The 11655-nt window shown below is 42.2% G+C and overlaps 1 protein-coding gene across 1 annotated transcript in view; it reads left to right on the top strand.

Annotated features, from left to right (window-relative positions):
- Positions 1–11655, top strand: part of SPMIP7 (sperm microtubule inner protein 7) — a 57338-nt gene that overhangs the window by 36169 nt on the left and 9514 nt on the right. The window contains exons 6-7 of the mRNA XM_081799732.1: positions 2221–2262; positions 3592–3699. Of these exons, the coding sequence (XP_081655858.1) occupies positions 2221–2262; positions 3592–3699 (150 nt within the window). The remainder of the gene's footprint in view (positions 1–2220; positions 2263–3591; positions 3700–11655) is intronic.

Genomic DNA, 11655 nt, shown 5'->3' with positions numbered 1-11655 from the left:
GAGCGATATTGAGCACTTTTTCATGTGTCTGTTGGCCATTTGGATGTCTTCTCCCATTGCACTTTTTAAATAGGAAATCATTTGATCAGTGAAAAGCTGTATGTCTTAGTCAGTATTGCCATGTCTCCAAGCTTTTGAGAGTGCCGCTCACCCTGACCCTTCCTCTATGCAAATGTTGCTCCTAGGAGCCCACACTAAAACCTATAATCGAATGGCTATGTGGCTCAACTCATAATGCCCAAACCTAGAAACCACCAAGATATCTTTCAACAGGCCAGTGGGAAAGCATATACTGGATAAACATACTAGAGTATACCCATGCAATGACATACTACTCAGCAATGAAAAAACCAAATGCAACACACAACAGAGTGTGTGAATCTTAACTGCATTTTACTCAGTGAAAGCAGCCAGACCCAAAGGGTCACATATTGTATGACTCCATTTATACGACATTTAGAAAAGGCAAAACTACCAGGATGGGAATAGAACAATGGCAGCCAGGAGTTGGGAAGGGGGAAAGGGATGAATACAGAGAGCCTATAAAGGGAACATTTAGGGTAGTGAACTGCTCTATATGGTTACTTGACTCTGTATTTGTGAAACCAATAGAACTATTCACTAAAAAGAACAAACTTCACCGGGTGCCTGGGTGGCTCCGTCGGTTAAGCATCTTTCGGCTCAGGTCATGATCTCGGGGTCCTGGGATCGAGTCCCACATCGGGCTCCCTGCTCAGTGGAGAGTCTGCTTCTCCCTCTCCCCTTGTTCCTCCCCCCTGCTCATGCTCTCTCTCTTTCTCTCTGTCAAATAAATAAATAAAACCTGTAAATAAAAAAAAGAACAAATTTTCCTGAATGCAAAGTGAAATAAATACATGCATATATGCACCCATACGTGCCAGATGTTGGGGGAATCCAGGATGGAATGCGGATGGTGGCAAAAGAATCTATGTTTCAAATCAGTGACGTAACTACACTTTAGTGGATGGTCCTAAATAAGTTTGGAGACAGTATTTTGACGGAATAATGTAAGGCTAAAGATGAAACGAATTGTATATAAGTGCTGTGCTCTAGATGGTGCGTGCATCTCCCCAGGGAAATGGGTTGGTGATTCTAACACTGCTTACATGTATGGGTTTGAACAAAACGAAATGTTTGCTAGATAACAGGAAGCAGGTTTCACACTGTCAGGAGGAAATACGAATAAGTAAGGAAGAAAGGCTATGCATGAACCTTGTGGCACTGGATTTGATCGGGGGGATCCTATGAACTCAGGCTTACTGTAATTTATATACAGATAGCAGATACAGAAACACACACACACATGTGGGTCTGTAGAGGTGCCCACACTCGTGTCCGTCCCCAGCTCTGTCCACTCGGAGTACCCAGGAGCAGGGACACCTACCCCAGCAGCCACAAGCATAACCAACACCCAGATGTCGGCTTTTATTTTTTATTTTTTTAAAGATTTTATTTATTTATGGGAGACAGAGAGAGAGGAGATGCACAGAGGGAGAAGCAGACTCCCCCCTGAGTGGGGAGCCAGACCCGGGGCTCCATCCCAGGACCCCGGGATCATGACCTGAGCCCAAGGCAGACGCTTCACCGACTGAGCCACCCAGGTGCCCCCAGATGTTGGCTTTTAATCACCACTCTCCAAGAAAAGAAATTTTGAGACCCCTAAAGAAATGGCCGATTCTGGGGCTGGAGCAGGGAAAATACAAAATAAACCCGGAGCTCCTTGTGATGCTATAAATAACTGTGATCTCGTGTGAGTCACAGAACTTTGTGCCCTGGACTGCTTCCTGTATACCATGGAGAGTTAGACTGGATGGTCAGTAGGAGCCATTCAACATAAAAATTCCGTGTGTCTAAGAAAATCGGGGGTCCGGCTTTGCCAGATAGTGCCCATCCAGTCCCGAAGGAAGCGTACAGCAAAAGGGAAAGCCAAGAAGAAAGGCTCTAAATTACGGCTACAGAGAGCAAACCAAGAGCAAACCCGACTCCTTGAGAGCTGGAGTCAATTTGTTCTGTTTTTGATTTTCACTTAAAACTACATCTTTAAATCACCTCAGTTTAAAATTACAAACTCTTAGAGGTTAATTCCCATGAGGTATCTTAACACTTTGCTCTTCTTAATAAGAGAAACACTGTAATAATTTGATGCTTATTAAGTTAATGTCAATAACTCCATTGTCCTTATTTTCTCTTTTTTCTAAGCGTGAGTCCAAGTTCCAGAAGCAAATACATTCCTCTTTATACGTAAGTGAGAGTGTTTCTAAATGTCTTAAAAATTACTAGATTTACATCTAAATTGTAGCTGCCTTCAGCTCACTCATGTTTGTAATTCACTGTTTAAGACAACTTATACTTTCGAACAGATTTCTAATGTTTTGCCGGCACACAGCCTGCTTAATGTCAGGACTTCCATCACAGATCTGTTAACGATTTTGATAAAAGAAAGAAAGGGGGAGTGGTATTTTTCTGTTTCCCCAAATTGGCTATTTTACGAAGTAAAATACGCTGGGTGCTACTAATATTGGATGTTGTCAACCAGAAAGGCTTTGATACTCGATGCGGAAGATGCAATGTGCTCGCTAACACTGAAGTACAGGAAATGTCTCTTCTTACTTTTCTAAATTTAAATTTGGCTTTCCATAGTTGGCAAGGACCTGCATCGTCCACCGTGTGGGGGTCCTCTCCGCTTTGGGTTGAGGAATAACCTTGTGTTTGAGTCTGTTGGGCTGCTATCCTGAAATGTCACTGACTGGGTGGCTTATAAACAACAGACATGTCTTTCTAACAGTTCTTGAGCCTGAAAGCCCAAGATCTGGGTGCCAGCCTGGCGGGGAGAGGACTCTCTCCTGAGTCCCAGGCTTCTCCACCTGTCCTTCCAGGGTGGAAGGGGCAAGAGAGCTCTGTGTTCTTAGAAGAACACTAATCCCGCTCAGGAGGGCTCCACCTTCATGATCCGAGCTCCTCCCACCTCCTGCTCCCTCCACCTCCTCCTACCATCACCTTTGGGCATTAGAATTTCAACATAGGAATATGGGAGGAACATAAATATTCAGATCATAGGGCCATGGAACAAAGTGAATCCAAGAAGATGGGTCTTTCACCTTTGCCCTCCCCCTCCCTCATTACTGCTCCATGATGGAGGTGACCAGTCTTTCCAACTAAGTTTCTGTCCCCAGCTGGAGCCCTAGTGGCTCTGGCAGATGCCGGTCTCTGCCCTACCCCAGGCTTGATCCTCTTCTCCAGTGAGGGAGCCAACCCAGGGCTGCAGAGACAGCCTGATTCTTGGCACCAAAAAACACAACCCACCTGTTACTCCCACTCTGGCCCAAACTTAAGATCATGAGGGCCTGGCAACTGTTACTCTGAAAATGGGAAAATCTCTTGCCTTTATTTTTTTAAGGCAAATTTTTCCATCATCGTGATTATTATTATTATTATTAATTTATTTTGCTTTTTCAGTTTTTGATCTATTTTAGCAAATAAGATTTCCTTTGGATGTTAGGACCCTGTTGATCTTTTTGTCCATTTTTCTTATAAAGAAACCCACGTTTTCTTTCCCTGTCATGTAAACAGTGGTTACGTGCAGTCCACAAATGCTGATGACGTGGACAACCCCTTCGGAGACATCACATCTGTCGCCAAGCCTCGGACCTCTAAAATGCTCTATACAAACACAAGTCGGTGAGTTCCACTCATAATTACTCCCCTTATGTTACCGTTAAGGATGGAACATGGTGATGGGCTTTATCATAAGTGAGAAAGAAAAGACGGCCACCAGGGACATTGCTTAAGAAGAAAGACAGCAGCTGTCTGAAAGCACTTGTCACAAATGAGATCACAATTTTGTGCACTGACTAACCTGGGTGCCTGGATATACATGCATGTGATATATTTTATATTCCACATTTTATAGATATATAAAATATATTCACATAATCTATATAAAATATATTTTATATATTATAAAATTGTATAATAATATACTTATATATATTTACACACTTCTATAATCTTATATATACATACTTATGTATACTTATACACTTCTATAATCTTATATAATATATAATATAAATATATCACATATATTTTTATAATATACAAATAATATATACAGTAATATATAATACATTATTATATATAATATGCTTATAATATAACATATAACATATATAAAACATATATAATATAAAACATAATATAAAAAAGTTATATAACTTATAAGCTATAATATAATATATTGTATGTAAAATATGTACTATATGATATATAATATTATATAATACACACTACATATCATATATAAATATAAAAATATATTTATCATATAATATATTAAGCTATATAAATATATGTAGCATGTTTATATATAATATGTATATATATTTGCTTTTACCAATGGGAACAGTAGGGCTCAGAAGTTACTTCCCTAGGATCCACCAGACGCTGCTGGATGTTGAAATCCTGCGCTCCTTTCATTATGTCACTGAGTCGCTGAATGTCATGGATATTCTCCCATCAGTTTCTGTGATGACTGACAAATTTGCACATTTCATGCAAGGCCAAACTGTGAATCACGACAGTATTTTTCAATGTTAGTTGATTCCTGTTTTTTTCTAAATGTCAATTGTGCCCATGATACAAACAAGTTGCATTTCTCTGTTGCAGGTTAGATGCAATACTCTAACCTACAATAATCTCACATTTCCCTATGTTATCTATTCTGTCTATGTAATTTTTTGACTGCTTGGCCGAACTATAAAATGTGTTTCAAATCTAACTTCAGTTTTAAAATATAGTTATGTAAATTATCTCACTTAAATCTCTAGATAAGGCACCCAAAGGAAAAGACAAAAGAGCCTATAAAATTCTCCAGGTACCGTGTTAAGAACTGGTAACATAAAGATAAAAAAGACAGAGACTTTGCCCTGGCGTACCTCAAGCATGTGATGGGTGGATAAGAGCTGTACACAAATGATTATGATATAAAGCAGGATAAAGTAAGTCCCCGAAAATGTTAGCTTCGTGTTTTCGAAGCTCAGGTGCACAGAGAGAGTCTTTCACCCGTGGGACCCGAAGGCTGCCTGTGACGTCTGAGCTAAGTCTTGAAGGATTCATTAGTGTGATTCTTCCTCAAAATTTGTAAGGAAATTAGTGCTATTAAACATAGTAATTCTAAAGATTTTAAAAGAAGGACATGGGGATGAAACCAATTTAAAAATATCCTACAGGTAGGGGCGCCTGGGTCGCTCAGTCATTGGGCGTCCGCCTTCGGCTCAGGTCATGGTCCCAGGGTCCTGGGATCGAGCCCCGCATCGGGCTCCCTGCTCAGCGGGAAGTCTGCTTCTCCCTCTCCCACTCCCCCTGCTTGTGTTCCCTCTCTCGCTGTATCTCTCTCTGTCAAATAAATAAATAAAATCTTAAAAAAAAAATAAAAATATCCTACAGGTATAAAAATTTAATACTCTTTTTCTTTTGAAATGTATCTTTAATTTTTGAAACATTTTATGAAACATTCTTGCCAAAGAGTCGAAACATACTCTCTTGGGTCATTCTTCAAAGACAGTGAAGATCAGCCTGGCAGCATTTTAAGAATTTGATGTAAAACATATCGTCTAACCTGAATAACTCTGGGACCGTGCCACTCTCCCTGGTCTTGCTGTTGATTTCTGTTTTTAAGGAAATGAAAGTATGAGTGGATCTCGGAAAAGAATTGAAGACATTAATTGTATTTGTGCGATTTGGGCACTAGAGGGCCACCAACCTTGCAAAGTTTCTTCTTTCCATCAGCTTTCAGTTTTTCATGTAATCTTAACCTTTTAACACAAAGAAATGCTTTGCACTTTTATTATGAAATATTGATAGATACTAAAATATATAGTGTCCTATGTAACATAGAAAGTGAAATAACACATAAATGCATGTGTTTTCCTGCCTAGATAAAGAGATAATATTTTACTAATTATCTTTTAAGCCACTTGTTTGTACCTCCTAACTTCATCACCTGGGTCCCCTTCCCAACCCAGAAGTCATCACCATCAGACTGCATGCTTATCCTTCACTTACTTTGCTTGATAGTTTTACTACATACATACAGATCTCTAAACAAAATCCTTTGTTGTTTTTACAAAACCGCATTGAGCTAAAAGACAACACCGTATGATTCCATTTGCATAAAATCCCAAACCCAGGAACACATGAACTTAACTACCTTTGTGCCAAGTTCAGAATATAGAGTGCCGTTTTATTCCAAAGCAAATATGACTCTTCCCTTATTTCCTCATCTTAAACTTTCTTAAAGGAAATTGTCTTCATGATATTATCTTCAGGATTCTCCCCATGATTCGTGAGACTTAATCATGGTAGGCGAGCCCTGTGGCTCCCCACTCCTTCAACAGAAGCCAGATTTCAGATGCTCAAGGCCTCTGCCTCTTCGTTCAGGTGGTTCCATTGTTGGGATCACCAGTCTTCCAAAAGAGTGACTGTCTTTCAAATTGCTTTCCTTAATTTCAGATTTTGTTTTCTGGTTACCAAGTCATCTGACGTGGCCAGGGTTTTTAAAATTGTTGGTGATTGTACTAATTGTTTAAAAAAGAGCTTAAAAAATTATTGTAGAACCGAATCTGATCATTATGGGAAAAAAGTATAGAGAAATTGGTCATAAATATAACCACACTCTCACACAAACCATTATTAAGATTTTGACATAGTCCCATCAGTCATATGAGCTTTTAGTCTTGCTTTCATATGTTCATTAGCTAGGGTCATATTACATTTAAAATTTTTACCACCTTAACATTACAACAGCATCATAGTTACATGTATTATGCACTCATTATAATTTTTATTTGTGTAGATGTGTTTGTCATTGACTAGTTCACTTGATTGGTGACATATGCAAATTCTTTGCATTTTTTTGTTATGATAAATACTGCTACCAAGCACTTTGTTATGTGACTCATTTTATGAGTTGGGATCTTTACTTAAGGGAGACTCCTCTAAGTGAATTCTGCAGTCAAAACACAGGAACATTCTTAAGCATGTTGCAAACTCATTTTTTTGGAAATTTTATATAGATTTACAGAACAAGTATTTGTTCTTAGTATTTGTGCCCTCCTTTGATGCTAGTGTTAAAGCTTACCAGACATCTTTTTTTTAATCTCTCAAATCTTTTCACTGTAAAAATAAATCAAATATTTTTAAAGTGCAGAAAGTAAAATGTCTTTTCCATTTTCAACCCCAAAATTAAAAGCTTGATATATTTTTAACTCTCCTCCACACACACATGAGTGTCTGAAAAGTATAGGTCCCTGTGTACTGTTGTGTGCATACATGTGTGTGTAAAGCTGAAATACGCAATACACATTCTCCCTGACACTATGCAGGACTATTAAAACCTTTTTAATGGCTGCCTGATATTCAAACAAGGCTATATTATAGTTTACAGAGGCCAAGGACTTAGTACACATTTTTCCTATTGTAAACAATGTAACAATAAATACCTCCACATACACCTTTGCACAATTATGCATGCATTTATGTAGAACAAATCCTTAAAAACAGTGTTTTCTTACTAAAATTGAAATATCTTCTAATTTGTGGGAGTGCCCGATTATTACAAAACATTTACAGTTAAGGAACTCAAAATATTAATGCAGTTTTCGTTGTAGTTCCTCACTTGTAACTTGAGAATAGTCGAGGAACTAAGTGAATCCACAATATCCATTGGGTTCAACAAGATATCTTAAAGCTCGGGAAAAACGGCTTTTTCATCCCTTCAACAAACATGTACTGTTTACTGGATCAGGTTACTCTTCAGGAATTAAAAAAAAAAAGTCACTCCTCACTTAGAATCTGTGTCAAGCAAAAAAAATAAAGCAAAAACTAACATAAGGAAACCCCCTTCCCCCCCAAATATGATTTTTTTATCCTTCTCTTGAATGTAAGAGCTATATTCTTTGCAAGAGCTTAATGAACAAGGTTGATGAGAAGTTTGTTTCCTTTTAGTAATTATCTGTGATTCCATGTCGTTCCAAAATGCTTTGCGTTCAAGAGTCATCGGTGCAAAGCACCTAACTGTGGGAATGATATGAAACAGCGTATCTGTGCAAAGTCAGGATCCAAAGGCATAAAATTCTGCTCTTTCCTAAGGAAATGCTGGAAGTGGGTTTTCTTTTGCCAACGACCAGCTGTTGGAGCTACGGACCTGGGGTCTTAGGTAATGCCTCTCACCTGGCCCAGCCCCTGGTTTTACCAGCAGGGAAATAGGCTCAGAGAAGGAGAGGTGCCCGCCCAGGTGACACAGCCCAGTGAAGTGGAAGCCGGCCATGAACCCGTGCCTCCCGCCCCCACACCTGGTGCTTTCCAGCCACCACTGGCCTGTTTTCCCAAACCCGCCAGGCCCCCCTCTCCCCCCACTGGGCTGTCTTCCACGAGGCTGTAATCCTTCATTTCAAGACTGTACACGGTTTCATATTCACTGTGTCTTCACCTCAGTCATCTCTGCGATGAAGCATTTGCAGATAACCACTGATTGTCCAGAATGGATCCTCAGGCAGGTGAGGACCAAGGTCTGAGATGGAAGAAGGCGGGGCCTTCCTGTCAGTCACCGCGGTGTGCTGCACCTTTAAAAACAGACACACACACACACACACACACGCACACACAACCTTACCACAACCCAGGTTCAAGAATGAGGCTATGAATAGTAGTTCCTTACCTTAGCCGACACTTCTGCCTTTTCAGAGGACTTTCACATCTACTCCTTCATTTGTTTTTCAAAATTGTGTGATGAGGCCAGAGGCGCGGGAACAGGTTCGGTCCCCATTTTACAGATGAGGAGGCTGAGGCTGGAGGGCATGATGTAAAGAGCCCCAGAGCACTAATTTCAGGAGAGACTGAGAGACGGGCCACCTAACCCCCAGGGCAAGCTCATGCCCTGCTCACAAGGACATGCCTTTGCGTCTGGGGAAGCCTCCATCCAGCCCTGTTGGCATTCAAAGCCTCTGGGTTATTTCTGTGTTCCCTTCCCTTCGGGGACATTCTAAGAAGAGAGGGAAAGCAAGTGTAGGCACTCAATGAGGGTAATAAAATGTAATTCCTGAACAGGTCTTGGGCCCAAATATCTTCCATTCTGAGAAACACAACCCAATGTCCAAAATGATGGTGGTCTTACTTAGATTTCTCGCCTGACAGTCAAAACAAGTAAATCCAAGCTCAAGGCCCCTCCTTCTTTTTCCCCTCTAGCTGTGGGCACCCCAAGAATGTTCTGCAGCCCCCTTCTCTCAGCCCTCCCCGAAAGCCCAGCCTTGCCCTTGTCCCACTACCCCCCTTGCCCTGGGCCAGTCTTGACCCCTCCCCCTGCCCTGCCCCCTCCAGGGGAGGCACAGGTCGCCTGACCAGAACACAGTGTGGCTCCCAGAGCTTCAGTTCTGTTGTCTAAGGTCCCATGGCTGGTAGGGGCAGCCCCAGGGTTCAATACCAGCCTCTCTGCCCTCTGCCCTCTGACCCCATGCCTCTCTCTTTCTGTATCCCTCTCATACGCCCCCTCCCACCCTCCCCGTTACTTTGCATTGGCGGTCTTCACCCCACTTGGGTTCTTCAAGCCTCTACATGTGCATTTAAAAATGTTCTCATTAAGTGAAAGGTGTCAGGAGCAGGCCTGGCTGATTTCTGCCTGGATATGTACCTGACACTGAACAGCTCTCAATGAAAGATCGTCGAATTGACTTGAACTCGCACGTGCACCCGTGTCCTGAGTAAATGCAACCACTCGGAGGTAGCAGGGCTCTCCTGCCTCTGCTGCGGGCCCTGGTTGTCCAAAATGGATCCCGGCAAGGATGGCACCCCTTACATCCGGGCCTTCTGGGTGGGGGTGGTCCTGCGCCCCCGCCAGCTCGAATGGCTCGGGGCACGTTCCTTAGACTCTCTCTAAAACCTCAGGTCCTGCATCTGCACGACAGGCATGATTCTAGGACCTACAAAACGGGGTCTTGTGAGGATTAAGTGAATTCATGCCAGTGTTTAAAACAGTGCCTGGGATACAGCGGCTGGTCCTGTGAGCATGAACCACGTCCAGGGAACAGCGAAGAAGCTGTCTGCGGGCTGACATCCCAGCCCACGTGCACACGACCTGTATTCTACACACAACCTGCTCTTCCCACAGCTTCTTCTTCTTCATTTCCTGTTTAGCTTTTTTTTTTTTTTTAAAGATTTTATTTATTTATTTGAGAGAGAGAATGAGAGACAGAGAGCATGAGAGGGAGGAGGGTCAGAGGGAGAAGCAGACTCCCTGCCGAGCAGAGAGCCTGATGCGGGACTCGATCCCGGGACTCCAGGATCATGACCTGAGCCGAAGGCAGTCGCCTAACCAACTGAGTGAGCCACCCAGGCGCCCCTCCTGTTTAGCTTTTAATTACACACCCTCTGTGCTCCCTTTTCTAAGAAGCCCACTAAGTTCCTTATATTCTAAAATTCTTTATTTTCTATTTTATTTTGCTGGGTTTAACAAAGCCAGTTAGTTGCCTATTTAGGCGATAATGTCTTCCCACCTACCCATAGCAAAGAGAATCCCGGTTTACTCTGGGAATCGGAGTACGCCAGAAGGTGTTCAAAGGCCTAGAAGCTATGGAGCAAAGACAAACAATGAAGACTTATCTTATTTTTAAATGAGTTCCAGCTTCTCTCTGCTCTCCTTAAGAGGAGGAGTGGGGTCTTTGAACACGGAACCAATCTGGAAATACATTTAAAAGCCCATGTCACCCCTCAGCAGCAGCGCTGCAGAGTGTCCCCCAGAGACTATTCTCTTCTTGACAGGAGGTCAACGTGTTGCACTGAAGATGGAAAAAATTCCCCCCGTGATGTCCCTGCAAAGGGGGGGTGCGTAAATGGAATAGATTTAGAAGCGGCGTGGGTGAGGACTTTCGCTTTCAAATATTTGGCCAAATTTCAATATTGGTTTGTTATGCAACTGAATTCATTTCTTAAGCCTAAGTGGCTTCTCTTTAATGTCTCCTGGCTCGTGGTTTGTTGTTATTGGATGTGAGGTAACACAACATCGTATCATCACGATAGCGTGATGTGTCCTACCACCTCGCAGCAGTAACCTGTGTGCCATGGGGCACGCGATGCTGTCTGATGTTCTCCGCCAGGCTCTCCTCCCGGTTGGCAGACCGCTCGCCTCCATCTTGGCTTCTTAACTGCTCTCATGGAAGGCCGTGACTTTAGAGGCATTTCAATTCTGCAGGTGTTTCAGAAGCAGTGGAAAAAACATCTCATGCAGAGGAAGGGGATTTCCTCTGTAACATGCATGGAAGCTTTATAGAATGTTTGGGGGAAAGACAGACACATGAATAATTTTGCCCTGTTTTTGGTTACCTCTCTGACATACAGCCACACTTCTTCAAGAAAATTCCAGGAAATCCTAAAGGGCACTGCCTAGAATTTGGCAACGCTGATTTGATCACCCAGGTCCCTCCAACAAACCTGAAAATGTAGCTCTGACATGGGGATTTCCAAACTTCGATGCACTGCTTATCTAGAATTATCTCGAGAGCTTTTGAAGACCCCAATTCCCAGGTCACACCCCCCTTACCAGTTAAATCAGAATGTCTGGGGGCTGGGAGTCAGGCATGGGTA

The sequence above is a fragment of the Leptonychotes weddellii genome, chromosome 12 (assembly GCF_054177405.1).
Source record: "Leptonychotes weddellii isolate Sample4059 chromosome 12, ASM5417740v2, whole genome shotgun sequence".
Taxonomy (NCBI): Eukaryota; Metazoa; Chordata; class Mammalia; order Carnivora; family Phocidae; genus Leptonychotes; species Leptonychotes weddellii.
Note: the sequence above shows the minus strand (reverse complement) of the source record. Positions and strands in the feature narration are given on the sequence as shown.